The following is a 25,295-nucleotide window of genomic DNA, read 5'->3' on the forward strand; positions in this document are numbered from 1 at the left end:
AATAAATACGTTAATGGAACTCAACAGTTACTTAAAACCTATACTTATTTTTCCTGAAACCAATTCCCCCATTACTCCTGCCCTGTCCTTCTGTTCTCATAACACATGTCCCACTTGTGAATGTAAGGCAATACATGAGCTTGCCCAGGAAGATTTACTTTTTCTTTTTGAATTTTTATTGGAGTAGAGTTGCTTTGGGACTTCCCAGGTGGCTCAGTAGTAAAGCATTCGCCTGCCAATTCAGGAGACATGGGTTCGATCCTTGGGTCAGAAAGATCCCCTGGAGTAGGAAATAGCAACCCACTCCAATATTCTTGCCTGGAGAATCCCGTGAACTGAGGAGCCTGGAGGGCTACACTCCATGGGGTCGAAGAAGAGTCGGACACAACTTAATGACTAAACAACGTAGTTGCTTTACAATATTGTGCTAGTTTCTGTTGTACAGCAAAGTGAATCAGCTATACATATACATATATCCCCTCTTTTTTGGATTTCCTTCCCATTTAGGTCACTATAGGGCTTCTCTGATAGCTCAGTTGGTAAAGAATCCACCTGCAATGCAGGAGACACTGGTTCGATTCCTGGGTTGGGAAGATCTGCTGGAGATGGGAGAGGCTACCCACTCTGGTATCCTTGGGCTTCCCTGTGGCTCAGCAGGTAATGAATCTGCCTGCAATGCGGGAGACCTGGGTTCAATCCCTGGGTTGGGACAGATCCAAACCCAGGTTGGGAAGATCCCCTGGAGAAGTGAAAGGCTATGCACTCCAGTATTCTGGCCTGGAGAATTCCATGGAGTGTATAGTCCATAGGGTCACAAAGAGTCGGACAAGATTGAGCACCTTTCACTTTCACTTTGGTCACACCAGAGCAATGAGTAGAGTTGTTACCTGTGATACTCAATAGGTCCTCATTTGTTATCTACTGTATACATAGTTGTGTATAGGAACATTTACTTTTATGTTTTGTCTTTAAGGTAAGATGTAGTAAGTTATGAAGAACATATTTTAACAGGGGCGTAAACTAATTTCCTAAAGTTTGTGAGTTCATATTATTCCTGACACTTCACCTTTCAGGCAAATACTTTTTAAATGTCCTAAGGAGAATCACCACAATTTTGCTATTAAACTTTGTGTATTTTGATTTTGAAACCAATATCCACTTTTACCAAAACAAAAATAGTAGATGAGCACTTGCAGCAGAAATCAAAGAGGAACTAAAGAGCCTTTTGATGAAAGTGAAAGAGGACAGTGAAAAAGCTGGCTTAAAACTCTACATTCAAAAAACTAAGATCATGGTATCTGGTCCCATCACTTCATGGCAAATAGATGGGGAAACAATGGAAACAGTGACAGATTTTATTTTCTTGGGCTTCAAACTCACTGCAGATGGTGACTGCAGCCATGAAATTAAAAGGCACTTGCTCCTTGGAAGAAAAGCTATGACAAACCTAAAAGGCATATTAAAAAGCAGAGACATTACTTTGCTGACTAATGTTGGTCTACTCAAAGCTATGGTTTTTCCAGTAGTCATGTATGGATGTAAGAGTCAGACCATAAAGAAAGCTGAGCACCAAAGAACTGATGCTTTTGAACTGTGGTGTTGGAGAAGACTCTTGAGAGTCCCTTGGTCTGCAAGGAGATCAAACCAGGTAATGCTAAAAGAATCATTCCTGAATATTCACTGGAACGACTGATGCTGAAGCTGAAGCTCCAATACTTTGGCCACCTGATGCAAAGAAATGACTCACTGGAAAAGATCCTGATGCTGGGAAAGATTGAAGGCAGGAGGAGGAGGGAAAGACAGAGGATGAGATGGTAGGATCACCGACTCGATGGACATGAGTTTGAGCAAGCTCTGGGAGTTGGTGATGGACAGGGAAGCCTGGGGTGCTGTAGTCCATGGGGTCAGAAAGAGTCGGACATGACTGAGCAACTGAAGTAAACTAGACTGAACTGACTTGTCTGGGATTATTTGCCTAAAACAGTTACTGGATGACATCAATGGTACTTAGCCAATAAACACTTACTCTGTAGTCTGGTTATTTAACAATTTTCAAAGATGCTGATCACCCTCCAAAAATTAGAAAAATAAAAGAACTTGGGATGGATAAATTCCCTTCTGGGGCGGTTTGGTGGTGGGGACCTCCAAATGATAGCTACCTTTAAGACATTTCCAAAGGAAGAGAAGCAAGTCACTAGAAAGGACTTCCCAGGTGGTGCTAGTGGTAAAGAACCCACCTGCCAAAGCAGGAGATGCAAGAGACAGGAGGTTGGGAAGATACCCTGAGATAGGAAATGGCACCCTACTCCAGTATTCTTGCCTGGAGAATCCCGTGAACAGAGGAGCCTGGCTATAGTCCATGGAGCCACAAAGAGTTGGCATTACTGACTACATACCTTCTTTCAACATTAGACTCCAGCATACACTAGGCCTCCAAGTGCCCTAGATCCTTTGAACTTCTCCCTCACAACCCCATGTTATACTCCAATCGGCAATGCTCTTGTTCACAACCAGTTATTCTTGAGCATTAAGGTCAAAACCTTTCAACATTTCTGTTACATCTCTTGTAAAGAGAAGGCTAAGTAACCCTTACCATAGCTCACCACACTCCAGGCACCATGCCAGCTGCCCTACACATAATGCCTCATTTAATCTTCAGTCTGTGACCCAGCTTTTATCCACCACATATTTTTAGCTGTGAAAACTCAAAAATCATAGGTAGAAGAATCAGGACTCGAATCCCAGGCAGTCTGACTTCAAAGGCCAATCTCCTTCCAAAAAAGAGGCTATATACTTAAGTGGGTAACCATCCCAACATATATATTTATTTGCAGAAAAATTTAACCTAAGTGGGTTACAACTACATACCCAAATTCTCAAACTGGGACGTCATCCTTTGAAGTGAAGTGAATGAAGTTTTGAAAGAAAAATTGAAAAAAGAAACATTTATTGCGTAGCTACTCTATGTACCATACATGCCTTATATCACATTCTCAATATCCTCTGATTTACAGAAAATATCAAATGCTTTCCACAGCCCTACATACCAGTCTCCTGCTCTCCAGGAATGCCTTTATCTGTGTGTAAATACACATATCTACACACATGCAGAAGAAGCCTGGGATATAGCTGTACCCCTTAAACAGCAGGCGTCTAACACGTGCTAAAACACCCTGCCGGTAAGCAGGCAGGGCTGGAGCTGATGCAGCCTCCCAAACAAACACACCAACCGTCCCCATCACGTGATGAAACACAGTGACTGTCAACACTGCCTAGGAAGCTCTGCTCAAAACGGAAGTTAGGCAATTCCCACCTCCTGCTGCATAATCAAAACTCTGCCTCCTGCAGCAGCAGCTGATCGCCTTCCACAGTTTCTCCCCAGGAAGAACTTCTCTGATGGCACAGGATTTTAACAAGGGTGCTGCTTTTACCAGACACTCTGGGACACATCACCAACAACTTGAAATCACCCCTACTTTAAACAAGAAGGGATCTGATGCGCCAACTCGGAAGTTCAGCTGAATCAGCTCTAGAAGAGCATCTCCAAGGCCATGCTCGTCATTGGGAAACATTGGGGAAGCGGTCCCCCTCAGGGTGTACCCGCAGGAACACAGGCCCCCCACTGCCACCCCCGCTGCCGCACCAGAACCGGAAGTTCCTGAGGCAGTCACGTGACTGAGTCAGCTCTCCACAGGAGCTGGGTCCAAGTTTTACAAACAAGGCTGCTCCCTTCTGCAGGGGAGGATCTAACAGCTACGGAAGACTGGAAGCCTGAGAGATCTTCTGCAAGGTCAACTGTATCAAACACAGAGTGGACAGAAGTCAAAATGGCAGGCAATAGCGAGAAGGTTCCTCGCCAGCCACCCAATATTCCCCCTGGTTAAATGTTACAAACCACACAACTAAAGGGTCACTCCTTGGTACTTATTAAAGTTACCTTTCCTGGGGAAAAGGAACTCTCTACATCATCAATCACTCACTCATTGGTGAGGAGGGAATTTTCTGTTCTTATTCCAGACAACGTTTTTTTTTAAAAAAAGGAACTCTTATTTTTGGCTGCATAGGGTCTTAGTTGCAGTGTGCAGACTTAGCTGGCCCATGGCATGTGGGATCTTAGTTCCCTAACCAGGGATCAACCAGTTCCCTGAATTGCAAGGTGGGTTTTTAATCTCTGGACCACCAAGGAGATTTCCCAGACAGCTTTTAAACAAAGGGAGAGGCACCCTCCATATACTGCAGGAGTAAGGAGAACTTGCAGCAAGACGCAGGTGCCCCAGAGTAAAAATTTCCCCTGCCTCATAAGGAAAATCCCTAACGTGAGCTGACTCTCGATTACCCAGAGGTTAAAGATCCAGGATCCGACCCTGAATTGGAGGGACCGATGCTGAAGTGGAAGATCCAGTTTTTTGTTGTTCAGTCACTCAGTTGTGTATGACTGTTTGGGATCCCACAGACTACAGCACACCAGGCTTCACCATCCTTCACCATCTCCCAGACCCTGCTCAAACTCACATTCATCAAGTCAGTGATGCCATCCAACCATCTCGTCCTCTGTCGTTCCCTTCTCGTCCTGCCTTCAATCTTTCCCAGGGTGTTTACTCTGGCCAGTACTCTGATGCCAGAAGCCAACTCATTAGAAAAGACCCTGATGCTGGGAAAGATTGAGCGCAGAACAAGAAGGTAGAAATGGATGACAGAGGATGAGATGGTTGGATGGCGTTGCCAACTCAATGGATATGAGTTTGAACAAACTCCAGGAGATAGTGAAGGACAGAGAAGCCTGGCGTGCTGCAGTTCACGGGGTTGCAAAGAGTTGGACACAACTGAGTAACTGAACAACAACAAGTAATATGAGGGATGTAGAGACCTAACAAACATAGATATTAATAAAGCATCACAACAGGGAATTCTCTGGTAATTCAGTGATTAGGACTCTGAGCTTCCACTGTAGTGGGTGGGGATTCAGTCCCTGGTCAAGGAACTAGGATACCACAAGCCATGAGGCATGGCCAAAAATAATAATTATAAAGCATCACTACAAAACGCAAACACAAGACAGAAATCAGTCGGTGCCATAAGAGAAGGCAAAGGACTTTTGGAGACGAGTGGTAAACAGCAAAGGAAATTAAGCAAGCCTTTAGAGGAGGAGGTGAAGTAATAATGAAAGCCATATTTTCAGAAGATCACTGGAATAATGGCTACCACTAATCAAGTTAAGGGTGATTTAACTATATTTCTCTTTGAATATTCATACTAATTCTGCCACGAAGGCATTTAGTCCATTCTATAGATGAAGAAACTGAAAAAGTGTAAAGTGAAAGTGTCAGTCGCTCATTCATGACCAACTCTTTGCAATCCCATGGACTGTAGCTCACCAGGCTCCTCTGTCTGCAGAATTCTGTAGGCAAGAATACTGGAGTGGGTAGCCATTCCCCTGGAGAACCAGGGGATCTTCCCCAACCAGGATCAAACCTCAGTCTCCTGCATCACAGGCAGATTCTTTACCATCTGACCCACCAAGGAAGCTGAAGCTCAGAGATTAAATTACTTGTCCAAGGTCATACAGCACATGTCAGGACTAAGATTTAAACAGGTCTCTGTGATTCCAAACTCAAAGTTATTTCTAGGATGCTGTACATAGAATCGTTAGAGCATAAAGTATATTTACTTTATTCAATTATTTGGTATGAAATTTTAACAGATGTAGGGCTTCCCTGGTGGTTCAGGTGGTAAAGCATCTGCCTGCAATTCGGGAGACCCAGGTTCAATTCCTGGGTCGGGAAGATCCCCTGGAGAAGGAAATGGCAACCCACTCCAGTACTTTTGCCTGGAAAATTCCATGGACGGAGGAACCTGGTAGGCTACAGTCCATGAGTTCGCAAAGAGTCAGACACGACTGAGAGACTTCACTTTCATTTTAACAGATGTTAATAGACATTCCTATTTCCAGTTTTGAAAGAATTCAGTTCAGTTCAGTTCAGTCGCTCAGTCATGTCCGACTCTTTGCGACCCCATGTATCGCAACACGCCAGGCCTCCCTGTCCATCACCAACTCCCGGAGTTTACTCAAACTCATGTCCATTAAGTCGGTGATGCCGTCCAGCCATCTCATCCTCTGTTGTCTCCTTCTCCTCCTGCCCCCAATCCCTCCCAGCATCAGGGTCTTTTCCAATGAGTCAACTCTTCCCATGAGGCGGCCAAAGAATTGGAGTTTCAGCTTTAGCATCAGTCCTTCCAATGAACACCTGGGACTGATCTTCCTTAGAATGGACTGGTTGGATCTCGTTGCAGTCCAAGGGACTCTCGAGTCTTCTCCTACTCCACAGTTCAAAAGCATCAATTCTTCGGCGCCCAGCTTTCTTCACAGTCCAACTCTCACATCCATACATGACCACAGGAAAAACCATAGCCTTGATTAGATGGACCTTTGTTGGCAAAGTAACATCTCTGCTTTTCAATATGCTATCTAGATTGGTCATAACTTTCCTTCCAAGGAGTAAGCATCTTTTAATTTCATGGCTACAATCACCATCTGCAGTGATTTTGGAGCCCAAAAAAATAAAGTCTGACACTGTTTCCACTGTTTCCCTATCTATTTCCCATGAAGTGATGGGACCAGATGCCATGAGCTTTAGGCCAACTTTTTCATTCTCCTCTTTCACTTTCATCAAGAGGGTCTTTAGTTCCTCTTCACTTTCTGCCATAAGGGTGGTGTCATCTGCATATCTAAGGTTATTGATATTTCTCCCGGCAATGTTGATTCCAGCTTGTGCTTCTTCCAGCCCAGCATTTCTCATGATGTACTTTGGTTGGTAAACCTATTTATCACCTCCTGATTGCCCCACTGGGTTTCCCTGGTGGTGAAGTATCCACCTATCAATGCAGGAGACTTGAGTTCAATCACTGGGTTGGGAGAATCCCCTGGAGAAGGAAATGGCAACCCACTCCAGTATTATTGCCTGGGAAATCTCATGGACAGAGAAGCCTGGCAGGTTACAGTCCATAGGGTTGCAAACAGTCAGAAACAAAAACCACCATAATGCATACTCTCCCCATTATCAATGTCCCCCCTACAGTGGCACAATTACTACAATAGATAAATGTATGCTGTCATGCATCCTTTTCACCAACTTGTAAAGTACAAGCCAGTGCACTGGAGTCCCCTACCAAGGTCACATAGCCAGATGCTGCCAGGGTAAGGACCAAAATGCTTGGGTCCTAATTCTGTGTGCTTTCCAGAAAAACCACAATGCATAAAGCTTGTGAAGCATACACAGCCAAGCACAGATCCCTGGACATTCACTGTGTAGGCTGCCTGAGTTTACCTGGCTTGTAAAAGTACTACTGTCAGCATCAAAACAATTGCACTCTTTTTCAGAAGCAGAGAGAACTCTGCTTTGTTTCTAAGACATCTTCCACATTATTATGCTTATTGCCTGGACTCTGCATATTAAACACTAACTTCTACAACTTCTCTATTTTATGTAATGACTAGTGGCACCCCACTCCAGTACTCTTGCCTGGAAAATCCCATGGACGGAAAAGCCTGGTAGACTGCAGTCCATGGGGTCACTAAGAGTCGGGCACGACTGAGCGACTTTACTTTCACTTTTCACTTTCATGCATTGGAGAAGGAAATGGCGACCCACTCCAGGATTCTTGCCTGGAGAATCCCAGGGACAGAGGAACCTAGTGGGCTGCCGTCTTTGGGGTCGCACAGAGTCAGACATGACTGAAGCGACTTAGCAGCAGCAGTAGCAGCAGTGTAATACTATAACCAGTCAATCAATATTCCTCTGCAGACTGAAATGGTGACTTTTGCTTCCTGGAGTCAGATCCATGAGGTGTTGCCACTGATAAAAACCCACGCGAGATCTTCATTTGTCTCACCCAAGAGATTTCCCACAGTACTTTTAAATGATTACCCAAAGGTCAGTAATAAATACCATGTTGATGGGTTCATGATTTGAAACAGGGCAATTGCACATCCCAAGGATGAGCCAAGTCTGCTTTCCTTGGCCAGAGTGAAGCTTTATGCTTTCCCAGTTTTAAAGTTTGATGAAGAGGTTTCTCAAGGGTGGGACATCCCAACTTGTACGGCCCTGGTCTCTTTCACAAAGACACAACAATGCTGAATATACACTAGTTACTCTACATATTTGTGCTGGATAGAAGGATTTGAGAGTATAATAATGATTACTTCCTGAAAGAATCAACACTTTTTGCAAAAGAAAAATAAACTCTGCTTAGAGAGACATGGAAGACTGAAATATGTTGCTTTCTTTCTAAAAAATTATCAGAAGCATTTAAGTTCCTCCTTAAATACTGAAGAAAATAAAACAATTTCCCCTCAAAAATGCCAAAATGCACAGAGCTGGAGCTACTTTACCAAATACAAGTGTAAAGAGGATTGTACTCTTCCTCCCTGAGTCCACAATACAAACTTAATGTGTAATCTCCAACGAAATACGAATATGTTCGTTTTCCCACCAGAAAATTAACTAAATTACTCTTTGTGGTAGACAACACCATGTCTTTGGGTATTATATCTTCAGGGTCTGTCCCCTCCAGTCTCTGAGATCATGGAGAAGATGCTCTCAGGTCAGTTTCCAAAATCATCACAAAGACCACTAATCACATTTTTCTATTAGCCAGAGGCATTATTTGAATAAAATGTGCTCCATTTCAGATGTAATGCACTTTTCAGATAAATACACCCACTTAACTGTCCTACACTCCTGATGCTTCCAACACTGCCTTCACAATATGCTTTAGACATGATGCAACATATTTCAACTAGAAAATAAAAGGATAAATTCTCCCCAAATTTGCTTACAGAAACTTAGCTAACCAAAGATTAAAAAAAAAAAAAAAAACGATGACATATAAAGATATTAATATTAAGGCAAAAGTGACATAAAAAGGATTTATCAAAAAATAATCTAGCCATCCCTTGGTATCCACAGGATTGGTTCTGGGAGCCTTGTAGATATCAAGATCTGTGGATGCTCAAACATCTTACAGAAAATGGCACAGTACCACCAGCCCTTCACAGATGCAAAACCTGTGGATACACGCCAACTGAACAGTCATTGAAGGTTCTCTGAAACTCCAATTAATCTGGGTCACTCTGGCTTACTGCAGGGTTCTGAATCTGCAGTGTTCCTAAGAACCTTCTGGGGAGCTTGTGAAAATGCAAGTTCCTGGGCTTCTCCTCTCATATGTATAGTTAAAGCTACTGTAGAGGTCAGCAATCTGCCTCTTTTAAACTTTTTATTTTATATTGGAGGGTTGTTGTTTAGCCACCCAGTCTGACTCTTTGTGACCCCATGGACTGTAGCTCACCAGGTTCCTCTGTTCAAGGGATTTCCCAGCCAAGAATACTGGAATGGGTTGCCATTTCCTTCTCCAGGGGATCTTTCCAACCCAGGGATCAAACCTGCATCTCCTGCATTGGCAGGCAGATTCTTTACTACTGAGCCACTATGGAAGCCCGTATTGGAGTAAAGCCAATTAACAATATTGTGATAGTTTTAGGTGAACAGCAAAGCAATTCATCCATACATATACATATATCCATTCTCCCCCTGAACTCCCCTCCGGGCTGCCACATAACACTGAGCAGAGTTCCCTGTACTATACAGTAAGGTCCTGATTGCTTAACCATTTTAAATATAATAGTGTGTACATATCCATCCCCAACTCCCTAACTATCCCTTCCCCCCAGCAACCGTAGGTTCATTCTCTAAGTCTGTGAGTCTGTTTTATAAGTTCCTTTGTATCATTTCCTTTTAGATTCTGCATATAAGGGAGCTCATACAATATTTTCCCTTCTCTGTCTAACGAGGAGGGAGGTAATGCTGCATATTGGAATAAATCAACAAAGAGAGAGCTTCATGTCCAGTACCACCTGCAACAGTCATGTGCCCACAGGTTTAACTTCCTTAGTTCTCCATTTACTCGTCTGTAACACAGGGATGTTAAACTGATACCTAAGAGGCCTTCCTGCTAGGAAACTGTGACATGTTAAAAAAAAAAAAAAGTAGCCTTATAAACATGGACACTGTTTATTTTCCTAGAAAACAGTGTTTGACTATTCCTAGGTAATGTTTATACATAGATCTCTACATCAGAGGGACTTCCCTGGTGGCTCAGATGGTAAAGCGTCTGCCTACAATGCAGGAGACCTGGGTTCAATCCCTGGGCCAGGAAGATCCCCTGGAGAAGGAAATGGCAACCCACTCCAGTATTCTTGCCTGGAAAATCCCATGGTTGGAAGAGCCTGGTAGGCTACAGTCCATGGGGTCATAAAGAGTCAGACACGACTGAGCGACTTTCTTTCCTACATCAGAGATAAACAGTCTCTCTACCCGAAACATGCCAGACACTGAATGAAACCACACACTCACACACATACACATACACACACACACACACCACCCCCTACCTTGTGGCCATGGGGCAGGAGTTGGGTCCACTAGGTGCTCAGTTGAAAAGCGTATCTGAACCGAGATTACAAGAGCAGTTAATTTGGATTATTTCCACCCAACATTAAAGGCCACAATCCCGACATTATTAACCACAGTCCAAGAGAACCAAAGCACCAGCTAAGTGGCACCTTTTTAGGAAGGAACTACTGGAGGCTGCTTTTATCTCAGACTCTGCTTTAGGGGAGGAAGGCCTGACTCTACAAAGAGAGTCAGAACTCGCAGCCTGGAGTGTCTCCACACTTTAAAAAAGTCTGTATAGTTTGCTGGAATGGAGATGAAACATTTATCCTTCTCGTGCAACCACGCTGGTTTCCAGGGAGCTGCCTGTGAACGGCTGAGGCGGGCGGAGAAGAGATACAACTGCAAACACGCACATGACACACACCAAAGTTAACTGAAACATTTCAAAGTGCCTTTTCATGCCTTTAACTCAAAGATGAACACATTTCAAGGTGACCCAATCCTCCAGTGACAGGCAGTGTTTTAAAAGGGCCGACGCTCTCCACTTAAACAATTTCTAGTGACACGTCTAAACCGCATCCTCCGGGGCTCTCTGCGCTGTCTCTCTGACTAGTCTTTCTTTCCTGGCAGAGGCATCCCGTTTCACATGAGCGCTTGAAGTCTGTCTTCCCTTCTAACAATTAAAACTCACAGAGCTCAGATGCTTTATTTTTTTTAACTTAGCAGGCACCATGCAGGACTGTTAATTATTTAATTATACCACAGACACAAATGATTCCCTTATAGTGCTTTCTAGTTACTAAAATCATGAATCACATGTGCTTCCTCAGTCGTGTCTGACTCTTTGTGACCCCATGGACTGTAGCCCACCAGGTTCCTCTGTCCATGAGATTTTTCAGGCCAGAATCCTGGAGTGGGTTGCCATTTCCTCCTCCAGGGGATCTTTCCAATCTGGGTATCAAACCCACGTGTTCTGCGTCACTTACATTGGCAGGCAGATTCTTTACCACTGAGCCACGTGGGAAGCCGTTTATCAAAATAGTATCAGAATAATAAAAGATAGCCTTATCACTCGTGCTTATAAGCAAAGGATAAAAGACTTTTAAGGTAAAATCAAAGTTCAAGTTCAGAAAAGGAGGTCCCATTTAAAATCTAAAAGTATGGAAATTCTCTGGTGGTGCAGTGGGTAACACTCTGAGCTCCCAATGCAGGGGACCTGAGTTCAGTCCCTGGTCAGGGAACTAGATTCCACTCCCACAGCCATGAGTCCACATGCCGAAACTAAGACCCAGCACAGCCTAAACAAATAAATAAAATATTTTTTCAAAAACCTACAAGTGTACATAATTATATATTGACTCTGTGTATGAATTTCATACATAGAATATGAAGGACTTTTTTCTCCTTTCGTCACTAAAATAGTATGGTTAGTCATTATAGAATGAGAAGATTGCACTAGAAATCTGAAAATTGGGTTCCTATAGTTAATGGAACATGCCAGGCTGTTTTGGGTCAGTTTCTTTGCAGAAACTACTCCCTGTCCAAAACATCCTTTCCAAAAACCTGCTCTGGACTACCTGTAAATTCCTCTGTAACTTTCCAATTTGATTACTTCTATATGGCATGAGTTTGAACAAACTCCAGGAGATGGTGAAGGACAGGAAAGCCTGGTGTGCTGCAGACCACAGGGTCGCAAAGAGTCAGACACAACTGAGCGACTAAACAATAACAACAACAATATGGCCACTGTATCCTCCTGTGATCATTTTTTATACATGACAGTCTCCTTTAGTTGACTGTGAGCTTCAGGAAAGCAGAGACCAGGCTATGCTCATTTTGGCAGCCTAACCATTATCATGAGCAACAAGGAACAAGTGCCAGGAACAGCAGGAACTCTACTTCGCTCTTTTTTTTTTAATATGTGTAAGTTTATAATAAATAAGAATAAATTTTTTAAATGTATTCTGGTCCCTGTCCTCTCCTAACAATTATCCTAAACCCTACCCCCACCCTGGGAAGCAAGGAGAGTCATTGAGCCAGGGAACCACCTGCCAGGGGGTATCAATGTGGGCAGCAGCCTGATGCAGCAGTTGGAGTACAGCCTGGATGCAGGTGCCCAGCACAGGGGGTCAGAACTTGAGAAAGTTGAGAAGAACGTCTACTGGGCATGGAGTATGTACAACCCAGCATGTGAAGGGTTTCAAACATGCAAAGGAAGAAAAACTGAATAAATCTGTGATGCTGGTCTGGAATTGGAAGAATCGGTGTGAATTCATGGTTTTCACTATACAGAGAGATATAGATAGATGATAAGTAGGTAGTTATAGAAGTAAATGTGTGTGTGTGTGTGTGTGTGTGTGTGTGTGTGTACACAGTCTAACTCTACCAAGTGAGGGGCTTAGGAGCAGGGACACACCAGTCTCCACACCTACTGCCCAGATCATGGCTTCTAAACACCATTATCCACTGAAAAAAACATTCCTTGGAGAAAGGGCTGACTCTAGTGCTGGGACAGGGAAAGTATTGAAAGTGAAAGTGTAGTCACTCAGTAGTGTCTGACTGTTTGCAACCCCATGAACTGTATGTAGCCCACCAGGCTCTTCTGTCCACGGAATCTCCAGGCAAGAATTCTGGAGTGGGTTGCCATGCCCTTCTCCAGGCAATCTTCCTGACCCAGGGATTGAACCTGGGCATCCCACATTTCAGGCAGATTCTTTACCATCTGAGTCACCAGGGGAAGTATTAGGTTGGCCAAAAAGTTCATTTGGGCTTTCCCGTAAGATGTTATGGAAAAATCAGAACAAACTTTTTAGCCAATCCAATATAAGAGAAGTCTAGAACACCTTGTTAAGCCAAGAAAGAATGAAGTACTTCAAAAATAATGAGACATGTTAAAAACAGAGAGGAGCTAGGATAAAGAGAATCCCATCAGCAAAACCTCAACAATTTCAATATTAAATAATAATAGTAAAAACTACAACCCATTTGAAAAAAAAATAGGAAACCTCAAATGTATACTAATATAAACAAACATAAATAAATGGAAAATTTGCAGAGAAACAGGGTACTTAGTTTCAAAGTACCACAACACAAAAGACACATGAATTACAAAGGTTAAAAAGTAACTTTACAGTGGTGAAGCCTAGGAGACAACACCTTAATTGAATGATCAAAATGAACATCAATAATGAGACAAATCAATATCATGGGCTACTTAATAGGATGCAATGAGAAGTATGTAGCATCATTCCTGTGAAATTCCTGCCAAGGATACATAATCTAAATCTAACCACAAAACAAACATGGCAAACAGAAACAGAGGAACAGTCTTTAAAACAACTGGCCTCTGTGCTGCAGAAGTCAACAAAACACAAAGCAATCATTTCAGCCTGAAGACAACTAAAGAGACATGACGATTCAAGGCAACACACGATACTAAAGTGAATTTTTTTGAACTAAACAAACATTATTTGGACAACTGGCTAAACTTGAAGTTTGTGGGCTGGATGATAATAATAAATTCATGTTAAAGTTTTCAATTTGAGGACTTTCAATTTGAGGTGTTGTTGCAGTCTTTGAGGAAATTGCCCTTGTTGTTGTTACTGTTGTTCAGTCACTCAGTTCAGTTCAGTTCAGTCGCTCAGTCGTGTCGGACTCTGCGACCCCATGAATCGCAGCACTCCAGGCCTCCCTGTCCATCACCAACTCCTGGAGTTCACTCAAATTCACATCCATCGAGTCGGTGATGCCATCCAGCCATCTCATCCTCTGTCGGCCCCTTCTCCTCCTGCCCCCAATCCCTCCCAGCATCAGAGTCTTTTCCAATGAGTCAACTCTTCACACGAGGTGGCCAAAGTACTGGAGTTTCAGTTTTAGCATCATTCCTTCCAAAGAACACCCAGGACAGATCTCCTTTAGAATGGACTGGTTGGATCTCCTTGCAGTCCAAGGGACTCTCAAGAGTCTTCTCCAACACCACAGTTCAAAGGCATCAATTCTTCCTCGCTCAGCTTTCTTCATAGTCCAACTCTCACATCCATACATGACTACTGGAAAAACCAAAGCCTTGACTAGACGGACCTTTGTTGGCAAAGTAATGTCTCTGCTTTTGAATATGCTATCTAGGTTGGTCATAACTTTCCTTCCAAGGAGTAAGCGTCTTTTAATTTCAGGGCTCCAGTCACCATCTGCAGTGATTTTGGAGCCCAAAAAAAACAAAGTCTGACATTGTTTCCACTGTTTCCCCATCTATTTGCCATGAAGTGATGGGACCGGATGCCATGATCTTCATTTTCTGAATGTTGAGCTTTAAGCCAACTTTTTTACTCTCCTCTTTCACTTTCATCAAGAGGCTTTTTAGTTCCTCTTCACTTTCTGCCATAAGGGTGTCCAAATCTTTGCGATCCCATAAACCGCAGCACTCCACGCTTTCCTGTCCTTCACTGTCTCCCAGAGTTTGCTCAAACTCATCTCCATTGAGTTAATGACGCCATATCTCATCCTCTGTCATCCCCTTCTCCTCAGTCCTCAATCTTTCCCAGCACCAGGGTCTTTTCCAATCAGTTAGCTCTTCATATCAGGTGGCCAAAGTAATAGAACATCAGTTTTAGCATCAGTCCTTCCAATGAATATTCAAGGTTGATTTTCTTTAGGATTGACTAGTTTGATCTCCTTGAAGTTCAAGGGGCTCTCAAGAGTCTTCTCTGTTATGGTAACTCATTTAAGGTACAGTTTAGGCATAACTCAGAGAAGGCAATGGCACCCCACTCCAGTACTCTTGCCTGGAAAATCCATGGATGGAGGAGCCTGGTAGGCTGCAGTCCATGGGGTCGATAAGAGTCGGACACAACTGAGCGACTTCACTTTCACTTTTCTCTTTCATGCATTGGAGAAGGAAATGGCAACCCACTCCAATATTCTTGCCTGGAGAATCCCAGGGACGGGGGAGCCTGGTGGGCTGCCGTCTATGGGGTCGCACAGAGTCGGACACGACTGAAGCGACTTAGCAGCAGCAGCAGCAGCAGGCATAACTATCTAATTTCTTTAAAAGACAAAAATAAATGGAAAGTAACAGCATATCACATTTGCACTTATTATAACTGCAGCTTGGCTCAATGCAGCTAGCCATCGGACCTAGTTCTGTGAAGGCAGGGACTCCCCTTGTCCATGTTGTATCCCTAGAGCCCAGGTAATATCAACCAGTTCACAACTGTTACTCAATAACAACTTTTGGATGAATAAATGTATTTCGTAAAAAAAATTTCATCTTGCTTCTTGGTTTAGCAACTAATCCAAAGCTGATCTCCTTTATCTGTATTTTAAGCAAATAAATTGCCTTGTCTGTTCTGACTTGAATTACAAAAAACGTTTCTACAGAGCAGAACAGTTTTCTCAGTAATCATGGCTCCTGTTCATTTCAATTTAAATATATGCCTAAAACAATTTATTTTCACTGCAAAACAGGAAATTCATAGAATTGTCCCCATCCTGTCTCAGCTAAAAATCAGTTTTCAAGGAGTTTTTTTTCTTTTTCTTTTCTGTTTTTCAGAAATCTTTGAAAATTTCCTTTCTGTACACAAGAGCTTGGCTTCCAATAGGTCAGCAGGTAAAGTCTTCCTGCAATGCAGGAGATGCAGGTTCGATCCCTGGGTTGGGAAGATCCCCTGGAGAAGGGAATGGCAACCCACTCCAGTACTCTTGCCTGGAGAATCCCACAGACAGAGGAGCCTGGTGGGCTACAGTTCATGGAGTCACAGAGTTGGAGATGACTTAGCAACTAAAGAGTAACAACAACAAAGGGCCAAAGGTGCACCACAGAACTATAAAGATTATAGTTAAATAGATTATATCTTTTTCTTTGAGCAGTGTTGGCTGTAAGTGGGTAGGTGACAGCTGTGTCTTCCTATGAAGAAGGCTTCCTAATCAGAAGGAAAAAGAACCCTAGAGCTGGTCTAGCTTTTGAGCAGCCTGTGGCTTTGGCCTAGGTGCTTGCTTTCTTGAGTGTGGCTCCTGGACCTACAGCATTAACATTAGGTGACAGCTCATTAGAAATACAAATTGAGATCTCAATGAATCAGAAGCTCTGGACATGGGGCCCAACCTTTCCAGTGGTCCTGAAATGCACTCAGGTTTGAGAACCATAGGTCAATCTATAATCTAATTATAATCAAGGTGTGAAGTGAAAGTCACACAGTTGTGTCCAACTCTTTTCAACCTCCTGGACTGTACAGTCCACGGAATTCTCCAGGCCAGAATACTGGAGTGCATAGCCTTTCCCTTCTCCAGGGGATCTTCCCAATCCAGAGATCAAACCCAGGTCTCCCACTTTGCAGGCGGATTCTTTACCAGCTGAGCCACAAAGGAAGCCTAAGAATACTGGAGTAAGCAGCCTATCCCTTCTCCAGGGGATCTTCCCAACCCAATAAAGGATTAAAAGTTCATTTCTTTAAAAAAAAGTTAGTGTTTATTTCAAAAGACTAAGACACTAAGTAATATACTGCATAAATTAATACTGAATGATTTTTTCCCACTACATAAATATTTCAAATAACTTATTTTAGCATTTTAGGCTAAATCTCTGCCTGGATTAATGATTAATACCAGTGAAGGAAAAACATCCAAGAAATATATCTGATGTTATTTAAACAAAGAGAGTAAAACAAAACTATGAGCATTTAAATAGCTGCATAAAAATTACATGTACTATTATTCTACACAGCAATTGGTTTTTGTTTACAAAAACCAATTTTTCTAAAGTTTATACACAGCAATTGTTTTTCTCTTGTCTATACTGTTATTTTTCAACAAAGAAATGGATATGATTCTAATTCTTGGAAATAAAATTTTCTATGTCAATTATAACTCAAAAAAAAAAGCAAACAATGGTTTACTTGTGCTTCTTGAAAGAAAAAGTTCTATGTTTTGGTGAAACAGTAGTGTATCAAATGGTAAACAGAGTCACAGCCATACCCTGAAGATACCAAGGTGACTAAGGCCTATGCCCATTCTTATCCTCCATCCATCATCTTTCTGGATCTTCCAATCTAGGAAACTTCTTTTTTTACTAAAGTCCACATTTCAAAGATACAACTTGAGTTTAAAATATAACCTACTAAAGGGCAGTGAGTAAAGGTGACTCAATGTGGTGAGGAAATCACCTGCCTTCATAAAGACAAGCTTTCATTCGACCATCTCATGAAATCCAGATGGTTCTGGACCATCTCATGAAATCCAAGCTGTTTAATGAGAACAACCACTTAAAGAGAAAAAAAAAAAGTACCCATATGTATTATGTAAATTCATAGCTAATTTTCACAAAATTGGCCCCTAAAAATAGAATTCTCCTTATATTATTGTATACTTACTTGGCATATTGTGAGTACTATTATATACTATTTGTGAGTACCTAGTAAACTATTATATACCTTATACTTACTATATATGTGGTGTATAATCGTTTACTAGGTACTCACAAATAGTATGTGTGCGTGTGTTAGTCACTTAGTCGTTTCCGACTCTTTGCAACCCCATGAACTGTAGCCCACCAGGTTCCTCTGTCCAAGGAATTCTCCAGGCAAGAATACTGGAGTGGGTCACCATTTTCTTCTCCACACAAATAGTATATAATAGTAAGTATATGGTATATAATAGTTTACTAGGTGCTCACAATGTATCAGTTAACACCCTCTCATTTAATCTCCAAACCACCTTATGAGACAAGTGCTACTATTATAACCATTTAACAGATTAAGAAATTTAAGCAGAGTAAGTTATTTGCCCAAAGTCACACAGCTAAAGTGAAGATTCAGAATACAGATAAGCAAGCTATCATACTTAAACTAAGATCCCTAACCTTTGGCTCCGTCATGGTTTTGCTATGTCTGAATTACAAATTTTTCACATTCAGGAAAATCAAAACTAGGTTTTCTTGCCAGAAATATTTGATAATATCAATGAAATGAAATAAATGGCAAAATAATACAAGCATTTTTAGAAATCATTGTACCTATAAAATCATACAATTTCCATTAAATTATATAATCCAAGGACAGACTATATAGTGCCAGGTGGCGCTAGCGGTAAAGAATCCGCCTCACAATGCAAGAAAATTTAAGAGATGCAGGTTCGATCCCTGGGTCGGGAAGATCCCCCGGAGGAGGAAATAGCAACCCACTCCAGTACTCTTGTCTGGAGAATCCCATGGATACAGGAGCCTACAATCAGCAGTGTCACAGAGTCGGACACGACGGAAGTGACTTAGCATACAGCACATAGTCCAGAGACCTCACAACTTTTTCAACAGTACGACCGCTCTGGACACAGAGCTGTGCCAACAACAACCCATGGAAAGCCAGCATTAAATAGCGCAAGGTAATTCTGTTAATACGCAACGGAGGTTTTCATCTGGTTTGTTTGCGGGTCTTTGGGTTTTTTTGGTTACTGCTGTTGTTCTTTGCAACCAGGTGAACGAATGAGTTGAAAGATCAAAGTCGAATCCCTTCCGATTACTTCCTCCGATTATAAATATAAGGCTCGTGAGTCAAGACTTGCAGGGTCCACGTGCCCAAGGGTTGAATCTCCTGGGTTGCTGCCCCCACGCCTGCGCCACCCGACCGGTCTAGCACTCGCCTCCGGAACCCCTGGCCAGGGTACCAGGCGCCGCAAGGCTGGAGGAAGCAAGGGATCGAGAGCAATGGAGAGGAGAGGGAGCGATTGCGGGCCCTTACCGAGCTCCGTGCCCTGCTGGTGCGCCGACATGTCGTAGAGGCCGCAACTCAGCTGGCTCCGGGAACCGGCCTCTGTACGGCCCTTCCTCCTTCCTCCAGCTCCTGCTTCGCTCCACCCCTGCTTCGCCACGCCACGCCCCTCTTCCTCCAGGCCACGCCCATCTGGGGGCGGAACTACTGAACAGCCCCGGATGCCTGGAACGTGACTCCCTTGACTAAAGAGAAAATCGCACCGCCTAGCCTCCTCGGTCCTCTCAGCCAGGCGCGAAACTCCTGCAAATCAGGCTGCGAGAACTCGTCGTCAAATACTTCAGTTACCGACTGCACTGAACAAAAAGCATTTTGAAACTTTTCCCTGATTACAAAACAAGACAGGAGAAGCTCTTCCCAGTTACCGTTAGCAGAGCTCTGCGGCCGCACACCTGAAAGGGCATTGGTGGTCCCCGAACTTTTAAAAGGCCACCAAACTGCACGCCAGAGTCCCCCAAGTCCTGTGACTTCTAACCTAGGCTTCCTGAAGAGAAGCAGCTCTGTGGCCTGAGAAACAGGGGGCTTAGGAATGGGTCTCAACTTTGCTCTGAAAGCGATTAAGTGTGACACTGGCCATAAATGCCTTTTTAAGCTTCGTTTTCCTCATCTGTAAGAAAGCACCTTGACAACATCTTGGAGCTCTAAAACTCTAATTCTGTGAATTTTTTTAGCCTAACTTTTTTTGACCTGGAGGTTTACGTTAACTGGAGTAACTCAGCACAGACTATTGATGAACTCCGTACTCACCATCAGAGATAGCTTCACTCTGATGAAAAAGGGAAAACTTAGTTACAGTTTGTTTACCATGAGCCAGTTACTAGGCTAGGTACTTTCAGAGAAATGATAGCAATGGAGTCTCAGAACAACCCTGCCAAGCATGTACTATATTCTCCATTGTTGTGCATAGAGACATAAAAGTTATGAACAGAGAGATCCTGTCGTAGTGGAAACTGCGTGTGTGCTGTCCTGTCCGACTCTTTCCAACCTCATGTATTGTAGCCAGCCAAGCTCCTCTGTCCATGGAATTTTCCAGGCAATAATATTGGAGTGGGTTGCCATTTCCTTTTCCAGGGAATCTTCCCCACCCACGTCTCTTGCGTTGCCTGCATTGGCAGGCAGATTCTTTACCAGCTGAGCCACCCGGCAAGACCAGTGGAAAGTGAGCATATTTCAAATGGGTCCAATTCCCTAATACACCAGTAATTCCATCTAATGACTAGCTGATTCTAAGAATGTTCAGATCAGATCAGATCAGTCGCTCAGTCGTGTCCGACTCTTTGCGACCCCAGGAATCGCAGCACGCCAGGCCTCCCTGTTCATCACCAACTCCCAGAGTTCACCCTGACTCACGTCCATCGAGTCAGTGATGCCATCCAGCCATCTCATCCTCTGTCGTCCCCTTCTCCTCTTGCCCCCAATCCCTCCCAGCATCACAGTCTTTTCCAATGAGTCAACTCTTCACATGAGGTGGCCAAAGTACTGGAGTTTCAGCTTTAGCATCATTCCTTCCAAAGAAATCCCAGGGCTGATCTCCTTCAGAATGGACTGGTTGGATCTCCTTGCAGTCCAAGGGACTCTCAAGAGTCTTCTCCAACACCACAGTTCAAAAGCATCAGTTCTTTGGCGCTCAGCCTTCTTCACAGTCCAACTCTCACATCCATACATGACCACTGGAAAAACCATAGCCTTGACTAGACGAACCTTTGTTGGCAAAGTAATGCTATCTAGGTTGGTCATAACTTTCCTTCCAAGGAGTAAGCGTCTTTTAATTTCATGGCTGCAGTCACCATCTGCAGTGATTTTGGAGCCCAGAAAAACAAAGTCTGACACTGTTTCCATTGTTTTCCCATCTATTTGCCATGAAGTGATAGGACAGGATGCCATGATCTTAGTTTTCTGAATGTTGAGCTTTAAGCCAACTTTTTCACTCTCCTCTTTCACTTTCAAGAGGCTTTTTAGTTCCTCTTCACTTTCTGCCATAAGGGTGGTGTCATCTGCATATCTGAGGTGATTGATATTTCTCCCAGCAATCTTGATTCCAGCTTGTGTTTCTTCCAGTCCAGCACTTCTCATGATGTACTCTGCATATAAGTTAAATAAACAGGGTGACAATATATAGCCTTGACAAACTCCTTTTCCTATTTGGAACCAGTCTGTTGTTCCATGTCCAGTTCTAACTGTTGCTTCCTGACCTGCATACAAATTTCTCAAGAGGCAGATCAGGTGGTCTGGTATTCCCATCTCTTGAAGAATTTTCCACAGTTTATTGTGATCCACACAGTCAAAGGCTTTGGCATAGTCAATAAAGCAGAAATAGATGTTTTTCTGGAACTCTCTTGCTTTTTCCATGATCCAGCAGATGTTGGCAATTTGATCTCTGGTTCCTCTGCCTTTTCTAAAACCAGCTTGAACATCAGGAAGTTCACGGTTCACATATTGCTGAAGCCTCGCTTGGAGAATTTTGAGCATTACTTTACTAGCGTGTGAGATGAGTGCAATTGTGCGGTAGTTTGAGCATTCTTTGGCATTGCCTTTCTTTGGGATTGGAATGAAAACTGACCTTTTCCAGTCCTGTGGCCACTGCTGAGTTTTAAATACAGATGATCAAAACATTTGACTTGCAAAGTTGTATGTGTGTAAAGCAGTAATACAATACACATTATGGCATATAGTAGGGGTTCAACAAGTGGAAGCTGTTAATGTTATTGTCAGCTTCACGCAGTAACTATAGGTTTCATAGGAAAAGTAATTCCAATCTTTTCCCTCTACATGGAACTGCCTCTCATCCTTGTCAGCCCAAAGCCATTGCTGAACATTTTGGATGTGTCTACATCCCATTCAGACATAAAAGAACATTTTTAAAATTTTCTATTTATTTCATTTTTTGGTTGCCGTAGATCTGTATTATTGTCACCCTGCTTATTTAACTTATATGCAGAGTACATCATGAGAAACGCTGGGCTGGATGAAGCACAAGCTGGAATCAAGATTGCCAGGACAAATATCAGTAACCTCAGATACGCAGATGACACCACCCTTATGGCAGAAAGTGAAGAAGAACTAAACAGCCTCTTGATGAAAGTGAAAGAGGAGAGTCAAGAAGTTGGCTTAAAGCTCAAAATTCAAAAAACTAAGATCACGGCAGCCAGTCCCATCACTTCATGGCAAATAAATGGGGAAACAATGGAAGACTTTCTTGTGGGGGGCTCCAAAATCACTGCAGATGGTGATTGCAGCCATGAAATTAAAAGATGCTTACTCCTTGGAAGGAAAGTTATGACCAACCTAGACAGCTTGTTTAAAAGCAGAGATATTACTTTGCCAACAAAGGTCCATCTAGTCAAGGCTATGGTTTTTCCAGTAGTCATGTATGGATGTGAGTTGGACTGCGAAGAAAGCTAAGCGCCGAAGAATTGATGGTTTTCAAGTATGGTGTTGGAGAAGACTCTTGAGAGTCCCTTGGACTGCAAGGAGATCCAACCAGTCTATCCTAAGGGAGATCAGTTCTTAGTGTTCATTGGAAGGACTGATGTTGAAGCTGAAATCCAATACTTTGGCCACCTGATGTAAAAAGTTGACTCATTTGAAAAGACACTGATGCTGGGAAAGACTGAAGGCGGGAGGAGAAGGGGACGACAGAGGATGAGATGGTTGGATGGCATCACCAACTCAATGGACATGGGTTTGGGTAAACTCCAGGAGTTGGTGATGGACAGGAAGGCCAGGCATGCTGCAGTCCATGGGGTCACAAGGAGTCGGACACAACTGAGCGACTGAATTGAACTGAACTGAGGTTTTCGTTGCTATGCATGGACTTTCTCTAGTTGTAGCAAGCAGGAGCTACTCTTCTTTCTGATATGCACACTTCTCATTGCACTGGCTTCTCTTGTTGCAGAGCACAGGCACGAGGCACGCAGGCTTCAGTAGCTGCAGCACACAGCCTTCAGTATTTCTGGTGCATGGGCTTAGCTGTTCCATGGCCTATGGGATCTTCCCTGACCAGGGATCAAACCCATGTCTCCTACACTGGCAGGCAGATTCTTAACCACTAGACCACCAGGTAAGTCCTGTATAATAGTATTTTACCTATTTTTATCTTTGCCCTGAAAGCCCGGAGCTGGCCTAGCACTCAAAGCTAGACCACTGCGTTCCCCAGTAGAATATAATACAGTTTTACAGAACACCAACATCAGCCAAGGCCACTGGACCCATGATAAATTAACAAAAACAAGATCACTTGTAATCATCAGTTCAGTGCGGTCGCACAGTTGTGTCCTACTCTTTGGGACCCCATGGACTGCAGCACGCTAGGCTTCCCTGTCCATCATCAACTCCCGGAGTTTACTCAAACTTATGTCCATTGAGTCATTGGTGCCATCCAACCATCTCATCCTCTGTCGTCCCCTTCTTCTCCTGCCTTCAATCTTTCCCAGCATCAGGGTCTTTTCAAATGAGTCGGTTCTTCACATCAGATGGCCAAAGTATTGGAGTTTCAGCTTCAGCTTCTGTCCTGCCAATGAATATTCAGGACTGATTTCCTTTAGAATGGACTGGTACAACCTCCTTGCAGTCCAAGGGACTTTCAAGGTCTTCTCCAACACCACAGTTCAAAAGCATCAATTCTTCGGCACACAGCTTTCTTTATAGTCCAACTGTCACATCCACACATGACTACTGGTAAAACCATAACTTTGACTAGACAGACCTTTGTCAGTGAAGTAATGTCTCTGCTTTTTAATATGCTGTCTAGGTTGGTCATAGCTTTTCTTTCAAGGAGCAAGCGTCTTTTAATTTCATGCAGTGATTTTGGAACCCCCAAAAATAGTCTGTCACTGTTTCCATTGTTTCCCCATCTATTTGCCATGAAGTGATGGGACCGGATGCCATGATTTTAGTTTTCTGAATGTAGCATTTTAAGCCAACTTTTTGACTCTCCTCTTTCACTTTCATCAAGAGGCTCTTTAGTTCTTCGTTTTCTGCCATAAGGTTGGTGTCATCTGGTATCTGAGTTATTGATATTTCTCCCAGCAATCTTGATTCCAGTTTGTGCTTCATGCAGCCTGGCATTTTGCATGATGTACTCTGCATATACGTTAAATAAGTTAAATAAGGGCAGGGAAACCTAGGGTGCTGCAGTCCATGGGGTCGCAAAGAGTCGGACATGACTGAGCAACTGAACTGAACTGAACTGAACCTGGAATTAATCTATACAGTTTGACTGTATCTTAAATTGGCAGCATTCAGAGACAGTGGGGATACAATGCAAAAAGTGAGATTTTTTTAAATTGTGTATTTATTTATTTTTGGCTATTTTGGGTTTTCATGGCTGCATGGGCTTTTCTCTAGTTACAAAGAGTGGGGGCTACTCTCTAGCTGCCGTGCATGGGTTTCTCATTGCAGTAACTCCTCTTGTTGGGGAGCACGGGCTCTAGGACGCACAGGCTTGAGCTGATGCGGCAAGTGGGCTCAGTAGTTTCAGCTCTCACATTTAGTTGCTGAGGCATATGGGATCTTCCCAGATCAGGGATCGAACCCATGTCTTCTGCATTGGCAGGTGGATTCTTTACCACTGGGCCAGCAGGGAACTGCAGGGTTTGTTTGTTTTCTCTAATGAGGAAATGTTGCTAAATTTCACTCTGTGGATTTCAGTTCTACATTTTTTGCCTTCTGAAACTAATAAAGTATCCATCCTTATGGTAAGGCCTCTCAGATCCGTGGGCCACCACTGCTATGTTGGACTCTCCCAAAAGATTTTTCCTAAAGCAGATTCTAGGCTTCACCACAGCCTTACTGAATCATAATCTCTAGGACCGTGAAATCTGTATTTTTTTTAAAAAGTCCCTCAGATGATGTTTACGCAAGCTAAGTGCAAAGAATCACTGGCCTAGAGGCAGAGAGTAAACCATGCATGCTAATCTGGAGCTCTGGCCCAAACTGTCTTTTACAAGGGTAAAACTGTCTTTATTGTATTTTTACCCATGCAAATTTTGCATGCCATTCCTTTTTGTGGCTATGGGAATTTTTTTTTTTTTTTTTTGCTGCCCCGGGTCTCTGTTGCTGAGTGCAAACTTTCTCTAACTGCAGCAAG

The 25,295-nt window shown here is 43.1% G+C and overlaps 1 protein-coding gene across 1 annotated transcript in view; it reads right to left on the bottom strand.

The window, feature by feature from the left end:
• DERA (deoxyribose-phosphate aldolase) overlaps positions 1 to 19,251 on the bottom strand; it is a 118,966-nt gene extending 99,715 nt beyond the window's left edge. Inside the window, 1 exon segment of the mRNA NM_001076028.2 lies at positions 19,178 to 19,251. Coding sequence (NP_001069496.1) covers positions 19,178 to 19,208 — 31 coding nt within the window. The 5' untranslated portion in view covers positions 19,209 to 19,251.
• Between the last annotated feature and the right edge of the window lie 6,044 nt (positions 19,252 to 25,295).

This window comes from Bos taurus, chromosome 5 (assembly GCF_002263795.3).
Source record: "Bos taurus isolate L1 Dominette 01449 registration number 42190680 breed Hereford chromosome 5, ARS-UCD2.0, whole genome shotgun sequence".
NCBI lineage: Eukaryota > Metazoa > Chordata > Mammalia > Artiodactyla > Bovidae > Bos > Bos taurus.